Source organism: Lissotriton helveticus, chromosome 6 (genome assembly GCF_964261635.1).
Source record: "Lissotriton helveticus chromosome 6, aLisHel1.1, whole genome shotgun sequence".
Lineage (NCBI taxonomy): Eukaryota > Metazoa > Chordata > Amphibia > Caudata > Salamandridae > Lissotriton > Lissotriton helveticus.
The window spans coordinates 1339050258-1339069427 of record NC_136067.1 but is presented as its reverse complement, the minus strand read 5'-3'; the positions used below and the strand labels follow the sequence as shown (position 1 = coordinate 1339069427).

Genomic DNA, 19170 nt, shown 5'->3' with positions numbered 1-19170 from the left:
GTTCCACTGTATCTATTGTTTTGCTTTGCATCTTGCCAACCTTCTGTAGCAGGTCCCCATCAAGCACGATGGCTCAGCAGTGCGTTTGGCAGACCCGCAGTTCGGACCCACCGCCCGATCCCCAGGAGAGCAGCGAAGAACGACATATGACCGTGGCTGCTGGACTGGAAGGCGGTGGCCGCGAAATTGCTAACACCCAGAGATGGGCTTTGCAGGCCTGCGACTACCCCGGGAAGGCAGTGGCACAATGACCAGGTTTCAGTGGCTGCTGTACTGGGAAGCGCTGGGTGTGGAGGTACTCCCCCACCCCCCAAATGCCACCCCCACGCAGGTGACAGAGTGCAGCAGGTGACGCCAGTCAAGCGCACCAAGCCACTAAGGCCTATGTCGGAGTTAGTGCTTTTGATTAAGAGGTGAGGGGACCAGGCCTCTAAAGGGATAAGCGGGTGGCTGGAAACTCTCCTCCCCCTAACACATTGAACACTGCTGGTGGCTCCATAGGGAGAAGGGAGGCCTGAAAGGCTAGTGGTCCCTCATGAAAGGGGAGCTGAGAGCGCCCGAGAGAGTGTGGGGCCTGGGGGCGGAGAGGTGAGGTACCTGCAACTTCCACCTCTCTTCACTGTTGGGGCTAGCAAGGATTGAGCCTAGCAAGGATTTGCCCCCCCCCGTATACGGACTGGGCTCTCCCTTGCTATATTGCACCAAACCCCACCCCCGTCTATTAGGGAGAGGCTAGCCCGCAGGTGCCTCTTGGGATGGATCGGGGAAGTGTGAGCGCCCCTGGGAGAGTACAATTATCTGGACGAGAGAGGAAGTGTAGCAACAAGGGCCCCCTGGCTCCCCCTTTCACGCTGTGCCCCTACAAGATTATGGCTCTCTGAGAACTGGACGAATCTGCTCTCACCAGGTCTCGTAACTCACTGGCATGTGCCCTGGGCCTTGTGCCTGAGATTCCTGTGAAGCATCTGACCTGGAACCGGAGAAGCTCATAGCCCACTGGCGCACTAGGAGGGTCTTCAGATGCTGGCCCACAGGTGAAGTCGAGAGCGCAATCCTCCCCTCTGCGTTGGTCTCCTGCAGTAGCGCTCTGGTACTTGAGCCCTCCGGTCCAGCTGTGGTGATCGTAGGGGGCCCGTGGTCCAGGGCCATGTGCATTGGGTGGGCCTCCTTTTTCACTCCTCTGGCAGAGTTGGAGACCCAGAAACAAGTTAGCTCTCAACGCCCGGCGAGATTGACCGGTCTGGCGATTCTGGAGATTGTAGTTGAGCTGCTCCTAATGGTAGGGCACTAGAGGAGGGGGCCGCTGGAGGTCCGACGTGGGTTCCACCCTTTAGATATTGCACCTCACCATACATTTGCTCACTGATCCCTGAGGCAGCTGCCTGTGTTCCTGCAGCCTCGTGCCCTGCCTTGATGGCCTGGATGGGGTTACTCAAATTCCATGGAAGCGACCGTCTGGGCCTAGATCCTTTGCCGCTCTTGGCCAACCTTCCATTCAGACCCACACCGTGTTTGTGAATAGGTCAAAAAAAGGTCTCTCACTCAGGACATATTTGTGAAATGGGGGGGAGCCCCAGAAGATAAACACCTCTGATCACAGGTGAGCACCAGACAGATCCTGACGATGGAGAGGGACTGATTACTAAGTCATTCTCAGAATTCCTGTTCGCATCTTTCAGAAGAGACCTACAGACCAGGAAGGCAGAGTTATCTGTGGACCTACGGGAGGTTCAGCATGACTTGGAAGGGGTGCGGGACAGGGTGACCACCATGGAGGACCTGGAATCCAGCCGAGAGGAAAACATAGAAAGGCTGCACAGGAGGTCCTGTGTCTTAAGTAACAACACGTGGACCTCCAGGCCCACAATGAAGACTTAGAAAATTGTTCCGGCTGGAACAATGTTCATATTTGGGGGATGCCAACTCACGCCGAGGACACTAATCTCAGAGACTATGTTACGGCCCTTTTCCGACACATTCTAGGCCTCCCTGATGAGGCGATGCTGCAACTTGATCGAGTGCATTGAGTGGGACCCTCCAGGCTGGAGAGAAACCTGCCCATGGACATTTTGGTCTGTGTTCACAACATTCAAATAAAGGAAGATATTCTACAAAAAACTCGGGGTTCGCAGGCGGTCCATTTTAGGAGTCACTCACCTATTCTCTACCAAGACCTCTTTAGGATCACCCTACAAAATCGCTGAGAATTTCGCCCCGTCACCGACCATTTGCACAAAGCAGGCGTAGCTTAATCTTGGGGGCATCCCTTTAAGATTAACTTTCGGCACAAGGGAACGCTACACCAACTGAAATCCCTCCAAGAGGCCTGTTCTATGCTCAACATTGCGGAGCCCGCGGAGATGTCGTGAATGGTCAACTCCCCCAACAGCAAGACGAGATCTGGATGCAGACACACCAAAGGAGCCCCCATCAGAGCGAAACTGGATTCCAAAACCATGGCCAAAGAACAACAATTCATACTTAAAACTCTCTCTGGGGAGACAACCCCCTCTGAATCTTTATGAAGATGAAGAGACCATCTGGGATTGCTCATAACTGCTAGGCAGGAGGGCATCAAGGTGGCAGGCACGGAAAGGAGGGACAGTCTCAAAGATGCCTTTCTCGATGCTCAACTAGTCTGAGAGGCTACCCTCCCGACTGATAGGTACACAACTGAAGACGCTCCAAAACTGTTGTTCCATTATGACAAACTATTGTCACTTCAGGTTCCATTTAGTGTTCTTAGGCTTCATTTACCTGGGGATTTTGTTATTTTTCTTTCTTTTCACTACTTTGCACCGACCGCATCCGATACGCCTCCGTTGTGGCATTCTAGTAGCACTTCACAGCTAGCATATTCTTTCCTGCCCGCACTGCACTCCAAGTCCCTGTCCCATGACCCGAGAGTTACGTGTCATCAGCCTTAATGTCCGGCGTTTAAACAGCCCAGCAAAGCGCGCAGCACTGATGTCTCTCCTGGAGCAATAAGGCGGGGATATATACTTGCTGCTGGAGACCCACCTGCTACCCAAAGACACTTTCCGCATGCGCTCATGCTGTTTACCCTCCAGTTTTGGTCCAACGGCCCCACAAAGAAGAACAACATAGCTATTATTTTCACCCAGGATTGTAATGTCAAACTAAAATTCACGATTACGGGAATGAAGGGGTGCCTGCCCGTGGTTAGACTACAATGGAATGCTTATATGTTGACTCTGGCTAATATTTATTCTCCAATTGAGCAGCAAGAACCCTTTATGATTGATGCTCTAGTGGCGGCCCTCACTACCCCGGACATAGCCATCCTGATTAGGGGAAACTTTAATCTGGTGATGGACTCAACTCTTGATGGCTCCAACCAAACAGCAGCCTTCACGTCTGACGGCCCCCGATAGCTGGCGGACAGGGCATTCTGCAACATCTGGCATCACCTTCAACCTTCTTCGAGAGATTACTCTTTTTATTCGGCGGCCCATAAGGCATACACCCACATTGATCCCTTTCTCACGTCCCCGTCCTATCGACCTGTGTCAGCGAGCATAGAACCCCGATATCTTTCAAACTACGCCCGATCGCTTTAGCCCTATGTCTCAATATCTCTCAGCCCTGTACTGGCTCTGCGATGCACTGCAGCAAACCCCTGCCATGGTCAATGCGATACGTACAGCACTAATAGATAACTTCCACGACCATGACATCGAGGGAGCCCCCCTTTTGTCGATATGGGAGGCTTTAAAGCTCTTCATAAGGGGAGAATTTATCACCATCTCGGAAGCCGAGAACCAGATTCGCCGGGAGAAGTACCAGCAACTAGAACAGGCGGTCTCTGAGTTAGAATCAATCAATAAACATTCAGGTGACCCCAGGGTTTGGCGAGAGATAGAAAAAAAGACACTCCTTCTGAAGCGCCTTGACCTCGAAAGGGCGGATTACACCTTTTTGCGGCTCAAATATAAATTCTACTCGAGCAGTGACTGCTGCAGACGCATGCTGGCTCATAGGCACCATTGGCTTATTGAGCTCTGTCCGGACAGCTCGGGGCAAGGAGGTTCACATGGATGCTGAAATAGCCGAGGCCTTTAAAGATTTTTATAGCTCTTTATACTCGGACGGTTCCAAGGGAGACCTGAACACCTATCTTCAGGGAGTTCACTTGATACGTTTGCCGCTGGAACTTGCTTCTCTGCATGACCAACCAGTACACATAGAGGAGGTTGTTTCAACTATCGCTCACCTCAAACCTGCAAAAATGCCAGGGCTTGATGGAGTCACCGCCCAATTTTATAAAATGTTTTCTTAAGAGCTAGCCACCCTTTTGACTTAACTTTTTAAATCCTTTTTTGACTCAAGTACCCTGACTGATTCTATGCTGGAGGTGTCTATTTCGGTGATACTCAAGCTGTCGAAAGACCACGGGACTGTGGGCCATACATACCCAATTCTTTTCTCAACATAGATGCTAAACTCTTCACTGGTATCCTAGCCACTCTACTGAATCCTATTATGCCATGTTTGGTTGATCCTGACCAATCTGGCTTCATCCCTACAAGGCAATGCATAGATAATTCAAAATGGCTCCTGCATCTTATTGACATTATCCAGCTATTGCATAGGGAGGCTCTCTTCCTTTCCATTGATGTGGAGAAGGAGTTTGATCGCGTTTATTGGCCATACCTGCTTGAACCCCTCCGTCGATTCGGGTTTGGTAATAAATTTATCACATGTCTATGTTGTATCTATAGCACCCCCAGGGCCTCAGTCCGTGTCAATGGGACTATATCCTCCATATTCCCTATAGTGAGTGGGACCCAACAGGGCTGTCCCCTACATCTATTCCTTTTTGTGCTATACATGGAGCTTCTGGCTCAAAGAGTCAGAGACAAGCTACAGGTCTCCGGGATTCTATTGGGTGCTAATAGTCACACCATCAGCTTGTACAGGGATGACATTTTCCTTTTATGAATAACTTGATGACCTCACCACCATCCCCGCTCGCTGAGTTGCAATCGTCCATGAGGTGTCAGGGTTTATAGTTTCCACTCAGAAGTGTGCCAAAACCTAAAACATAACCAAATCTATCACATACATTTATGCGCCCCCTTTTTAGTTCACTGAAATCCAAACCACTATTCTACAAATCTATTGTTGTACTAGAATTATTTCATTTTTGTTTTGCTATGTGTAAGAAATTGGGTTACTGTTTTGAGGGAGATGAAACCATACTTACGCAGCAACCACATTCGCTGTCAGAGCGAAGTCACAAGCAAACTCCAAATTAACCTGTGCTTAACCCTCTGGTAGCTTGTCACAAAAGCAGTCTGGCTTAACTTACTGGCAATGTATAAGGTACTTATGCAGCACTTGGAACAGTAATAAAGTGGAACAAACCACAAGATGAATCGAAAACTAATTTATAAAACTAGAGTAGTTTTTAAGAAATATTTAAGACCAAAACAGAAATCCAACCAGAGATATGCAATTTTAAAACTACAGGGACCCAGTTAGGCCCGCTGAACAAAAGTAACCTTAAATCCTTGTTGTGAAGTGATGCAGAGGACCAGGTTGAGGATGTTTTGTGCAGTGGTGATTTCTAGGAGCTACTTAGCCACAAAGCGAGGTCCTGCAATGTTATCAAGGGTGCATGGACTAGGGGCTTGTGAAGGGAAGTCCTGCATCGCAATGCACTGCACACCAGCTGGTACAGAAGAAGCTGCGGGGCTTGCGATGTGAAGTTCTGAGTTGTCATCAAGGATGCCATCAACGAGATGCTTGTGATGGCATGCATTGAGGATGTGCTGGGCAGCAGCGGTTCCTGGAAGGCTGTGGACGGCAGTGCGAAGTCCTCCACTGGATACGAACCACACAGCAGTCTTGATGTGGGGTTTAGTGAGGTGATAGATCATGTAGCAGCTCCGATGCAGAGTTTCTGTTCGGCGATGCATCGTGCTGCGGCTTTGATGCACTGGTTAGGCTGGGACCACAGTTGGGCGAGTAGATCACCTTCATGCCTACTGCCAAAGGTCCAGGACTGGGGAGGTACCACAGATGGCAAAGTCCATGTTATGGGTAGAAGATGGGGCAAGCCTGTTTTGTCACTGAGGGTTCTGATCAAGAGGCCAGCCAACTAGCACTTAGAGTCACTCTGGTGGTCCTGGGTTCAAGATGCAAGTCCAGCCCTTCACTCAGGCAGGAGTGCAGTAGAGTGGCAGTCCTTCTTGCAGCACAGCAGTTCTTCTTCTGAGTCTTCCACAGGTCTTGATGTGTACTGAGGAGTTGGGCTTTGGGGTCCAATATTTATACCTCATGCCCACTTTCAAGTAGGAGAAGCATCTAAAGGTTCCCCCCTCATACCAGATGTGCTACAAATGGATTGATTCCCTGCCATGGCCTATATTGTCTAGGGTCACAATAGAATAGTGTCAAACTCTTTGTGAGAGTGCTCAGGCAGGGTCTTTGTGATGTGCAAGTGTGGTAGGTGACATGTCCTCTCCCTCATTAACTCAGAATAGCCCATCCTGCCAGCACTTAGCTTCTCTTATATCACTGCCTGGGAGCAATACACAAAGACCAACTGCCAACCTCACCTGGTCATGTGACCCAGCATTAAACAGGGTTTTTAATTACAATTATTAAGACACCAAACTTGACCTGTCTTCGTGCTCCCAATTGAAATATAACACTTATTAAATATAATATTAAATGTAGTAGGGTGACCCAATGTTCTCCTATGGAAGAGGTAGGCCTTAAAGTAGTGAAGAAAGAATTTAGGAGTTTTTCGCTAACAGAACATGTAAAACTTGAAAGTGCATGCCCTACATTTCAAATACGCTGCACCCTGCCTTCTGGGATGTTTGTGGCCTACCCTAGGGGTGACTTACATGTATTAAAAAGGTAGGGTTGGGCCAGGCAAAGGGTTTATTCGGCCAGGTTTAAATGGCAATTTAAAACTGTACCCATAGGCTGCAATGGCAGTCCTGAGACATGTTTAAAGGGCTACTTAAGTGGGTGGCACAATAAGTGCTGCAAACCTACTAGCAGGGCCGGCTCTGGGCTCACGGAGGCCCTGAGCAGGGAGTGTAGGTAGGGGGCCCGAGGCCGCCAAATCCCTGCCAGGGGCCGCCACGCAAATATGTATCCAAGGATATATATTGGCGTGGCAGCCCCTGGGGTTTGGCGGCCCTGTGCAGGTGCACAGCTTGCACATGCCTTAGGCCGGCCCTGCTACTAGTAGCATTTAATTTACAGGCCCTGGGTACATATAGTGCCACTTTACTAGGAACTTACAAGTAAATTAAATGTGCCAATTGGGTGTAAGCCAATTTTACTGTGTTTACCGGAGAGAGCAAAATCACTTTAGCATTGATTAGCATTGTTAATATGTGCTGAGTCCTAATGCGCCAACAAAAACAGCTACAGTAAACAGAATGGTGAAGTCAAAACGTTTGGGGATGACCCTGCAGAAATGGCCAAGTCCAACACTATGAAACAATAATTTGCTGTCATTTATGCACTAGTGTAATTTACAAACAATTAAGTTTGGTGACAAGTAATTGCATTCATAAACATATTTTAAAAAGGCACACGTTTTATCACATTTGTATAGAATTCAACCTTGCATCTACAGAAAATCATAAAATTAAAAATGCATGCACAAGCAAAGGTAAGAGTCCGAGAGTAATCATTAGACACATATGTTTAGAAATATAAGAAATTCGCTTTAGAGACTAGGACAAATCTTGTTCACACCAGTCCATATTATGTTGTAAATTCATGACTCATTATGACTCATCTTTTATAAATATCACTGCATCTCACACTTTTCTTATCTTTCTTACAGGTGCATTTGCGTTTGTTGTCTTGAAAGAAAATATCAGTCACACTGAGACTGATATTACCAAAGAACTGAAATCAATTGTAGCTTCCAAGATTGCAAAATATGCTGTGCCAGATCATGTTTTGGTAAGCTGGGTTTCTTTACCTTGCTACACAAGAGAAGCTCCAGAACATTATTTGATTCCAGTGTTCTATGTACCTACTACTTTTTGATAACAAACGCCATGATTCTCATTGTTAATAATTTTCTTCTGAGTAACTGAGTAGTTAGCATTTGAGCGGAGTCTTCAGTAACAGTGAAAGTAAATATGTGTGTCATTGGGTTTATTGTTACAAAGATTTAGGCACAACATGGGAATAACATCCAAATATCATGTTCTTGGAGGCACACACAAAGAGTTAGCAACCTGTTGTTTTTAAAGGGTGACTGTTAACATCATTTGAAAAATGAGTACCTTCTTGAAAATATTTTGCATTAATTCTCACAAATTGGACAATATGACTTCTACTCATAAGTAGTCCCTTAAAAGTGTATAGATTATCTCACAAAGAATTCTGTTGGAAACAGCAAGTGGAAATTTAAGATGAAAATGAAAGTATTGTTAATATATTCAAACATTCAGTAGGGGCAAATGACACTTAGTAGTGTGTTTTGTGTTGTGATTGTGCTTTACTATAGCGTGGGACCCAGGGGATTTCTTATTAAAAGCCTTGGTCATAAAGGAACTTCAGAGGATTTGCACATGAACTACAGAGTGCTCCTGTTGGAAAATGGCCTCTCGAAGGAATCAATCAATCAATCCATCAATCATAGCATGTATAGAGTGCACTACTCACCTGTGAGGGTTTCAAGGCGCTAGGGGGGGTGTGTTGCTACTGAACGAACAGCCAGGACTTGAGAAGTCTTCCGAAGGTCAGAAGGTCCTGGGTCTGTCACAGGTGGGTGGGGAGGGTGTTCCATGTCTTGGCGGCGAGGTGGGAGAATGATCTGCCATGGGTGGTCGCTCGGTGGATGCTTGGGATGGTGGTGAGGTCAGTGGCGTGAAGCTGGCGGTTTGGGGTGTAGAAGGTGAGTTGTTTGTTGCGGTATACTGGTCCGGTGTTGTGGAGTGCTTTGTGAGCGTGGGTGAGGATCTTTAAGGTAATCCTCTTGTTGACGGGGAGCCAGTGCAGGTCTCTCAGGTGGGCAGTGATGTGGCGGGGAATGTCGAGGATGGGGTGTGCTGAGGCGTTTTGTATGCGTTGAAGTCTCTTCTGGAGTTTGGCCGTGGTTCCCGCTTAGAGGGTGTTGCCGTAATCCAGCCTGCTGCTGACGAGGGCTTGGATGACCGTCCTTCTGGGTCCTGTGGGGATCCATTTGTAGATCTTGTGAAGTATGCAGAGGGTGTTGAAGCAGGAGGAGGAGACAGTGTTGACTTGCTCGGTCATAGGTAGTGTTGAGTCCAGGATGAACCCCAGGTTACATGCGTGGTTGGTGAGTGTCGGTGCGGCTCCCAGTGTGGTCGTCCATCAGGATTTGTCCCAGGCTGAGGGGGTGGAGCCGAGGATGAGGACCTCCGTCTTGTCAGAGTTCAGTTTCAGACGACTGTTCTACAACCATCCTGCGACGGCCTTCATTTCTTCGTGGAGGTTGGTTTTGGTGGTGGCCGGGTCCTTGGTGAGGGAGACGATCAGCTGGGTATCGTCGGCGTACGAGACGTTGTTAAGGTCGTGCGATCGGACGATCTTGAACTTGAAGCGATCCCAGATGGGCGCCCCATCCCTGAAGGGACGCATCTGTCACCAGCGATTGCCTGGGGTTGTCCTCTTGGAAAGGAACTCCCACTACCAGATGATTCCGCTGCATCCACCATCGAATAGAGATCCGTACTGACAATGGGGTAGTGACAGCTTGTGCTCCCAACGATGAGGAAGTAGGGGTATCTGATCAGGCCCTTAGCTGGTTCAAGGCTTTCCTGTCAGACAGATCCTTCAGGGTCTCCATTCCACCGCATCTCTCCAAGGAATGTCCCATTGAACAGGGAGTACCTCAGGGGTCTGCTCTCAGCCCCACCCTGTTCAATGTTTACGTCCTCCCTTTGGCAGAGGTAGCCAGGAACCGCGGGTTCTCACTTGTGTCCTATGCCGACGATACCCAGCTGGTGGTAGCACTAAAAGACGAGAGCGGCCTGAGTGAGCAGAATTGTAAACAGTCTTACGCAGATATCACCAGCTGGATGTCCTCAAACTACCTCCAACTTAACGCCGGCAAGACGGAGATCCTGCTGTTAGGCAAAGACACAACAGCGTGGGGGAATAATTGGTGGCCTGAGATTCTGAACCAACCACCTGTGCCTAAAAGTGTGGTGAAAAATGTAGGTGTATGGGTAGACTCTGCTCTGAATTTTTTCCACCATACTAAAAAAGTGGCGGCCACTTGTTTTGGCATCTTACAAAACCTCCGACCCATTTTAAAATACTTTGACCACCATACTCGCCAATTGGTGGTACAATCAGCTATTCTCTCGCGGTTGGACTACGCTAGCTCCTTGCTGTTAGGAACCAACGTAGTCGAGAAAGCTAGATTGCAGCGAGTACAAAATGCCGCCGCAAGAGCCCTGACGGGCCTTCCCCGCCACAAATCTGTCACTACTACCCTCAGGAGTCTACACTGGCTCCCTGTGGAAAAGAGGATTTATTTTAAAACCCTGTGCCTTGCTTTTAAAATTCTGAAACTTGCCTCCCCCGCTATGTTATGCCTGCTTCTCTCATCCTATGTTCCTCGACGTTCTCTACGGTCGGAGGGACAGAATCTGGCCACAATACCCTGCATTAAGTTGAGTCGGATGGGTGGTCGATCATTCAGATACCTTGCAGCAAACCTTTGGAATGAACTCCCAGCTCAGATTCGTGGGATGATGGATCTTCTATCCTTCAGGAAAGCTATTAAAACTCACCTTTTCTGTTAGTTATGTTATGCCACCGCTAGTCTACTTTTTCAGCAGCCTCCTTTTGGACACAGACAGCTAGCGCCGGGACGCCCCTTGGCTGGGGCAGCCGTGCGCTATATAAACATTTATAACATAACATGTTGGCAAGCAGTGCCATGTAGATGTTGAAAAGGGTCGGGATGAGGGATGATTCTTGGGGTACGCCGCAGGTGATCTTGGTGGCTTCGGATCGGAATGGAACACCCCAAATGTTTTGTCTTCCTCCTCCTCCTTTTTTGGGACATTCTTTTTGTTGGATTTAAGACTCTGGGCACTCTATAACTGCTGACCAGTGCGAAAGTGCATGTGCTTTCTCCTCTAAAACATGGGATAATTGGTTTATACCTGTTGGCGCATTTGATTTAACTGTAAGTCCCTTTGAAAGTGGTATATCATACACCCAGGGCCTATAAGTTAAATGCTACTAGTGTGCCTGATTACAGCACCCAGAGAAGTAGCCTTCCAAGCCTGTCTCAGGCCTGCCACTGCAGTTCCTGCATGCGCAGTTTACTGCTACTTTGACTTGGCATTTAAAACGTTTTGCCAAGCCTCAAACTCTCTTTTTATCACATACAAGTCACCCCTAGGGTAGGCCCTAGGCAGGGCCGGACTGGGAACCGAAATCGGCCCTGGCAAAGTGCTCAGCCGGCCCCCCCTCTACCCTGGGGGTGCGACCGCACTCTTTGCCAGGGCCGGTTTTTGTCCGATTTTGTTACAGGGCCGTTTTTGCAGCTATGCTGCAAAAAACGGCCCTGTAACAAGAACGGCCCCCTGGGGCCCAAAACCGGCCCCCACCCATGCGGCCGACCGGGGGATTGCCCGGTGCCTGCAACGGCCAGTCCGGGCCTGGCCCTAGGTAGCCCTAAAGGCAGGGTGTTATGTTAGTAAAATATAGGACATGTACTTTTATATTAAGAATGTCCTGGTTGTGAAAAACAGCCTATTTTGTTTTTCACTACTGTGAGGCCTACCCCTCTCATAACCCAGCATTGGGAATTCCGTAATAAACTTTTAAGCTGTATTTCTGATCAGGGAGGAGTAGCTTTTTCATATTTTATATTTTTGGAACGGTAATGATAAATACTCCTTACTGGTGAAGTTGGATTTAACCTTACTGTTTTAAAAATGCCACTTCAGGAAAGTGGGCATTTCTCTGTACTTACTGCTCTCTGTGCCGTTCTCCAATACACATTTGGGTTGAGTGACAGCTACATATTGTGCATTCCCTCTAGACAGCCACAAAGACAAGACAGTGAGGCTCATCTGCATTCTGATGGGTCTACCTGGGCAGGGTGGAATGGGAGGGACTGACACACTTCAATAGGTTGTGTCCTGATCACAGTGCTTAATTTATAAAATATTAGATGCAGCTTGCACCACCCACCGCCCTTGTCACCCCTGCCAAAACAACTACCAACCATCTCTCTCGCATGTAAATGCAACAGTTCAGAATATTCCAGGTCCCCAAAGCTAAAGGAATGGCTGGGGAGGTATGTGTTAGCATTTTTTTTATGTATATTGTATTAATAAACAACCCTTGTTCTGCTCATCACTAAAGTGGATGAGCAGTGCCACCATGCGGTAGACTGTTCTAAGTATGGTGTTGACAATTAGGTGCTGGTGCTGAGCACCGGCTCAAATTAAGCACAGATTTACCCCCCCAGGGTTAGCCTTGCAGACAGGACTGGGTTGAAAGGGATCCTTGTGCACTTCAGAAAGTTCTTTCGAAGTCACCCCCTACATCAAAGGCAATTTTTTGTATAAGTACTGGGTCTCTGACCCTAAAGTAAGACCCTGAATCTTGAACTGAACTTCTGTCAAAACGACAATTGGACTGATTTTCTGAAAGGAATGCTTTTCTGTTTGTTGCCGTATGGCCTGCTGCTCCCTGACTCTGCTAGAAGAGGAGGGAGGAGGTGAACTTTTCCTTCCCTCCAAGTGATCTCCAAGGACTTGTTGGCTTGCCTCCTATTTTCTGAAGTCTCAGGGACACAAAAGACTTCAAATAATTCTGCTGCTGCTCCTGGACTCTACCTTATGTGAGTCTTACCCCTGCCTGAGGTGCCCTCTCCAAGCGTTGTGCATCAGATGTGGGTTCCGCAGCTGTTTATCACCTAGAACTCCTTGGCCCCTGAAATCAAACTTATGGGCTCTTCGGGACCGTGAATGAACCTGTTTACACTGGGACTGTGTCGCTCGAAAGATCAGCACGAGCAGCCACAACATTGTCTCCTAGCACAGCAAGTATTGCTGCCTGCGATCTTGAGGTCCTGTCTGCAATCCACGATGCCCATCCGACTCTTCACGCCTGCAGAATCATTGCTAGTGATGCTCTACTTGCTCCCAGTGACCGACTCGCCCACGAACGGGGCTCTTATCTCAGCTTGAGAAGGAAAAACTTCAGTGGGACCTGTTTAGAACTGCATCCAACCTGTACTCCATCTCAGTCAGCCTGAACTTTGGATTTACCCCGGTCTAGCGCAACCTAAAGTAACCTTTTATGGCTATTGACTTCTAAGCACTGTTTTGGGGTTATTCTTTAAAAAATCATAACTCTTCTTATCGGATTTTTGTCATTTTGGTCTTGTTTTATTCCTAAGAACACAATCTGGATTTTTAAACCTGTGTGGAGTATTTTTATGGTGTATTCATTGTGTTGCTGTGTGTGTTGCACAAATACTTTACACATTGCCTTTGTAGATGAGCCTGACTGCACTGTGCCAAGCTACTATAGGGTACACACAGGTTATCTTATTGTGTATCTAGCTTACCCAGACTAGAGTGGTGTTTCCTGCTTGGCCTCGCTGCATACGTCATTTAACCAGAAATACCATTTCTAACAGCTCCTCAACAATTTGTGCCAACTAATACCGTTGGTAATCTGACCACTAAAGCTAGGTGGCAACCTTTCTTAAATCAGGCTGGTAGTTACAGCGCAAAAATAAATATGGGCAAGATGAATTAGAGAGGTCATCACAGTCTGCTTGTCAATACATTCTAGCCTGGAACAAAGTCTAGCCTGTCAGAGTATTTTTATGTCAGATCTTTCTGTAGCTAGCAGACTAAAGCAAAGAGACAAATGCCAGAATGTGTAGAGAAATGCAAAACAATTGGGACAACATTTGAGTGGAAATGATTAGCTTTGGCCACTACCGACACCTGTGGGTTAAATGATAAATCTGTGTCTACTAACACCACAAGAATTATAATAACAAAGGAAGACATGATTTATTGAAAGACTGATGAAAGGAGAAAAATTAGCAATCAAAATGACTGTGGCCTAGTAAATCTCTGTCATGTCAGGATAAATGTGAGTTTGTTTGAGCACTTCCTTTTTCAACCTTGGTAAGACAATCTCTGAAATTCTGTGAGAGCCTTAGTTGGAAGGACTACATTTTTTAATGTTAGCAATTTACTTGTGGTGCATGTAGAATTGACCCTCAAGTTACCTGATAACCTAATTCTATAGAAATGTATTTGGGATGTAAAGGGAGCAGATCTAGCTTGAAAGCAAAAGACTGTTGTTCATGTAGGTGGGAGAAATGAAATGCCTTTTATGTGTTTAGAAGGTAAGGTAAAAATGAGAAGATGCGCTATTGATATCTATCTTATATATTTCATAAAAAAGTGTACTGCTGTTGGTATGTCTTCCCGAAAGGGAGGACTAAAACTCGGAGATGGCTTGCACAGGAAAACTAAGGCAGTTGTGATGCTCTTGAGTGTAACCTATCTGGTCTACATCATCAAGGGCAGCTTGCAGATTTAATAACATTTGTACCATGACAATACCACTATGGAGTTCAATTGTGAGATTAGCTGAGATAAGAATTGCCATTGTACCCATAACAATGGCAGGTTGTGTTGGCAGTCTGCGAGAACAGGATCAGTGAAAGACTATATGTTTTCCATGGGAAAGCAAAAATCTCTTAAAATTAAATTCTATTATAAATGAAAAGTAGCATATCAATTTACTGGTGCTTGTGATTATTGGTTTTTTTTTGATAATCAAATGTATTGATTTTAAAAACAAACCACAAATTTACATTGGCAGCAAAATCGAGCACAGTATCTGGATAGTATACAACCGCAACGAAGATGACAGAGACCTGTAAATTCTTCATTAGAATAGAGTCTTGATCAAGGTTATCTTGATACAAAGGAACACACACACCCCTCAGGACACTGGATTGAACCATTTACCCCAAATCTTTTCGAATAGTTCCGGGCAACTTCGGGCTTCAAAGAGGGGATCCTCTTGAGTTCCGCACCAGTCGATCCCCTGTCTCCACCTCCATACAGTAACGGACTTGGCCTGAGAGCCGCAATGTCACGTTTTGCCACTGCCACTGCAGTCCCAAGGAAACGCTTGTCGGCTCGAAAGCCATCCAGGCCATCAAACACACCTAGAAACAGATGTAATGGGTCGTGGGGAGCCGTCCACCCCAGGGTCTGTGTAAGTTCCAGTTCCACACCCACCCAGAATGGTGCAAGGACAGGGCATTGCCAGACCATGTGGTAAAAGTCAGCTGGAGCGTGATTACATTGTGTACAGGTCGGGGAAGGCCGCATTCGAGCTCTATATAGACGCGCAGGGGTTAGATATGCCATGTGTAAATAATAGAGTTGGATTAGATGCAGTTTGGAGGAAGTCGTCAAGGTCTTGGGGGCAATGGGAGCGTCTCTCCAGTCCGCATCCTCTAGGGGGCCTAGCCAACCCTCCTAGCAGGCACGCAATGAATCTAGGGTTGCGGGGCCATTGTTCACAAGGGAGCGGTAAATCCGTGACACCCCCCCCCTACCTAGGTTCCCCATCATCACCTGGGCTTAGAGGGGACTAAATTCAGGGAGGGAGGTAGGAGACGGAATGTGCACCTTGAGGGCATGTCTAAGCTGTAGGTATTTGGAAAATTGGGAGGACTGGAGGGAGTAGCGCTGTTGCAAATCTGCGAAGGTTCTGATGTGGTCCCTAACCCAGACGTCCCCAGGAAGCGAGATCCCAATGTAGTCCCACTGACGGAAGTCCCGGAGGGTCGGGTCTCCCTTAGCCAGGTACCATGCCACAGGGGTGTATGTTCGGTGAGTTTCCCATCCCATTTCGTGTGGCGCAGGGCAGTGTGCCAAGCCAATAGGACTGTCCTGGTTATGGGAGGGAGGACCAGGGGTATGGGGGCCCCCTTACAAGTAGGCTTGGAGCTGTGGAAAGTCCAACGATCGGAGCTGAACCTGGTATGCCGGATCAGGAACCACGATGAGTCGTGTGGACAGATAGTAAAGGTGAGGATTGGTTACACCCATGCCCCCGTCATAAGCAGGTATGCGGCAGTGAGCCACGGACATTCCGGGAGGTGAAGCGTTATATTTTGTAAAATATATACAAAACCGGGGAGAACCATCATTTTAAAAAGGGCACTTCTGCCAAGGGGATTAAGAGGGAGGGCACGGGTGGAGGGTAACCAGAGTGGATTGCGCCGGATTGAGCCAAATGCCAGAGACCCGTTCAAAGGTGGAAAGGGCGTCAAACCACCGTGGGCCAGAGTTCTCAGGGTCCGCTAGGAATAGAAGGACGTTGTCGGCGTAAAGGGTGACCTTGTTGGCCTTATATGGGTCCCAAGCCCAACCCCAGATGCGGGGATCTTGGTGTATGAGAGAGGCCAGGGGCTCCATCGCTAGCGCAAATAAAAGTGGTGAGAGCGGACAACCTTGACGGGTGCCCCTCTGGATGGGGAATGCCTCTGAGAGCACGCCATTAATTAGGACCCTTGCTATAGGATGGGAGTATAAAACTCGGATGAGGCGCTGAAATAGAAGGCCGAATCCCATCACCTCCAGCACGCCTTCCAAATAGCTCCAGTTAACAGTATCAAAGGCTTTTTCAAAATCAATCAAAAGCAGGGCCAAGTACGGAGTGAGTTGATGACGGTGTGCGACGGCGAGGTGGAGACGGCGTATGCAATGCCAGGTACCCCGGGCAGGCATGAACCCACATTGGGGTGGGTGGACCAAGTTGTGCAAGAGGGGATGGAGGCGTTGGGCCAGAGCAGGGGCATAGATTTTCACCTCGGTGTTGATGAGGGAAATGGGGCGATAATCCGAACAGGCGAGGGAAGGCGGTTGTGTCTTCAGAAGAACCACAATAGTGGCCACGTTGGTCTCTGGGGGAAAGGACCCTGTGTCCACCACATGTTTGAACAAATCCACTAAGTGCAGAACCAACAAGTTGCAGTAGGTCACGTAATATATCCGGAGGGTAACCATCCAGCCCTGGCGTCTTATTGGAATGCAAGAGTGAAATGGCCCCGTGTATCTCCTCCGGGGCAAGGGAGGTCCAGAGTCTCGGAGACTGCCTGGGGAAGATGGGGCAGTTGAGTCATTGTCTCAGACAACAATGCAGCCAGGGAGGCCTCAGGAGGTTGGACCGCATAAAGATTAGTGTAGTACCCGCAAAGGCTTGGGCGATAGCCTGAGAGGTGAAATGGTGAGCGCCGGCCGCATCACAGACCTCAGGCATTATGCGGTTGGCTTTGGGGTACAAGATTAGATTATGGAGTAGCTTGCCATTTTTGTCACCCCAGCCATATATGTGCGCCAATAAGGAACGCCATAGCATTTTAGCAGAATCCAGAGAGATCTGACCGATCTCCTCATGGAGCATTGCGAGCTGCAAGCCTCTAGCCACACCTCCTATAGTGGCCTTGCTGGCCTATCACACTGTACCCTGTGAGGGGACCAATCCCGTATTGATCAGCAGGTACTGCCGCAGTTCCTGCCCGAGGGTTTCGACAGATTCAGCATCTTGCAGAAACCAAACGTTCATCCGCCAAGTCATACGGTTCCCGAGATGGAGGGAGACAGGGGAGGGGTGAGATACCTCGGAGCATGATAGTAACCCCGGACACCAACTGACAGTCGATGGCCGGCAACAGGAGCAGGTCAATATGGGAGTGAGTATGGTGGGCCGCCCAAGTATGAGTATATTGGTCTCGGCGGGGGTTCCACACCCTCCAAGCGTCGCAGAGACCTAGGGCGGAGGACCAATCAGAAAGGCGCTTAGCAGAGGCAAGGCGGGACACAGAGGGAGCACCTGTCGCGTCGCAATGAGGTTGCAGAATAGCGTTGAAGTCACCCCCGATGACCGTCAGACCCTGAGGGCAAGTGAGCGTGAGACGGCGGAGGGCATTGTGGCAGGGGGAATATACACACACAATAGATTACGAAGATGACCCTCGATCCTGCTGGTCACGGCCCTGTGAATCAGTCTCGACCTGTATCAAAGTAAAGGGAAGACCCCTGCAAATCAATATGGCCACTCCCTGGGAGCCCCATCTGAAACCAGCATGCCAGACCCTGTCAAACCCATAACGGGTGGGGAAGGTGCAATGAGATCCCAGAAGGTGTGTTTTTTATAGAAGGAGGATGTCGGGCGCCTGGCGTGGGCACTGCGAAGAACTGCGGTTCGCTTTATATGGTCTAATAGGCCATTGACGTTCCACAACAGTGCCAAGCTAAAATGGTTAGCAGAGCATGAGCGTGGTAGAGGTGGACCCCTCCATGTAGACTGATGTGGTAATGTTAACAGCTGTAAGAATAATTAAATAGCAGAGTTATGGACTCTAAGCCTGTGGGCCCCAGAGGTCAGACCCCGTCATCCTCCCCAGACCCCCGAAGTGCGGGGCTCCTCGATAAGTCGATAAGTCAGAGTCAGATATGACAGGGCGCAGTGTCTCTGAGGGGTCTGGGACCCGGCTTAGATTGATCAAGGGACCAGTCACACTGAGGGTCCTGTGATTATTGTTTTACTGCTTTCCTTGCAAGCTACATCATTTTTTTTAAATCATTTGTTTAAACAGGGTATAACGCAGCCCAGTAGGAATCCTAGATATACTTCTCCTATGGGTCATCTAGGGGGGGTTTCTGGTCTTCTTGTCAGAAGCACGAAGACTTCCACTGGAAACGAAAGATGAAGAAGAGTAAGCAAGAACATCTACAGCTTCACAGATGAATTTGTTCCAACATACGTTTGAAGTTGATTGCACACTGCCCACTAAAACAGGCTAGAGGGGTAATTAAAGTTTAATTCTGAAGGGAAGCTACTGATGCATGATGGGCATAATAAAGTTTTATTCAACATGGTTAGCTAAGGATATATGATTACTGAGCTTGAACTTACTGGTTGTGTTCAGACAAAAGTCCTCCTCAAAACAGATATCCTAAAGGCAGTCTGTCATAGAATTTGTGAAAAGTTAAGTGATATTGCAGCCACTAAACCTGGAGTACATTAATGGGCTGAATTTGGACATTAAAGACAATGATGGACTTGGACAAATACATTGGGTGAATGCATCATGAAGATGTTAGTTGCTTACACTAA

The 19170-nt window shown here is 48.1% G+C and overlaps 1 protein-coding gene across 1 annotated transcript in view; it reads left to right on the top strand.

The window, feature by feature from the left end:
* The window catches only part of ACSS1 (acyl-CoA synthetase short chain family member 1), a 1294163-nt gene that overhangs the window by 1270721 nt on the left and 4272 nt on the right, over positions 1-19170 (top strand). Inside the window, exon 13 of the mRNA XM_078649067.1 lies at positions 7838-7959. Within this exon, the coding sequence (XP_078505193.1) occupies positions 7838-7959 (122 nt within the window). The remainder of the gene's footprint in view (positions 1-7837; positions 7960-19170) is intronic.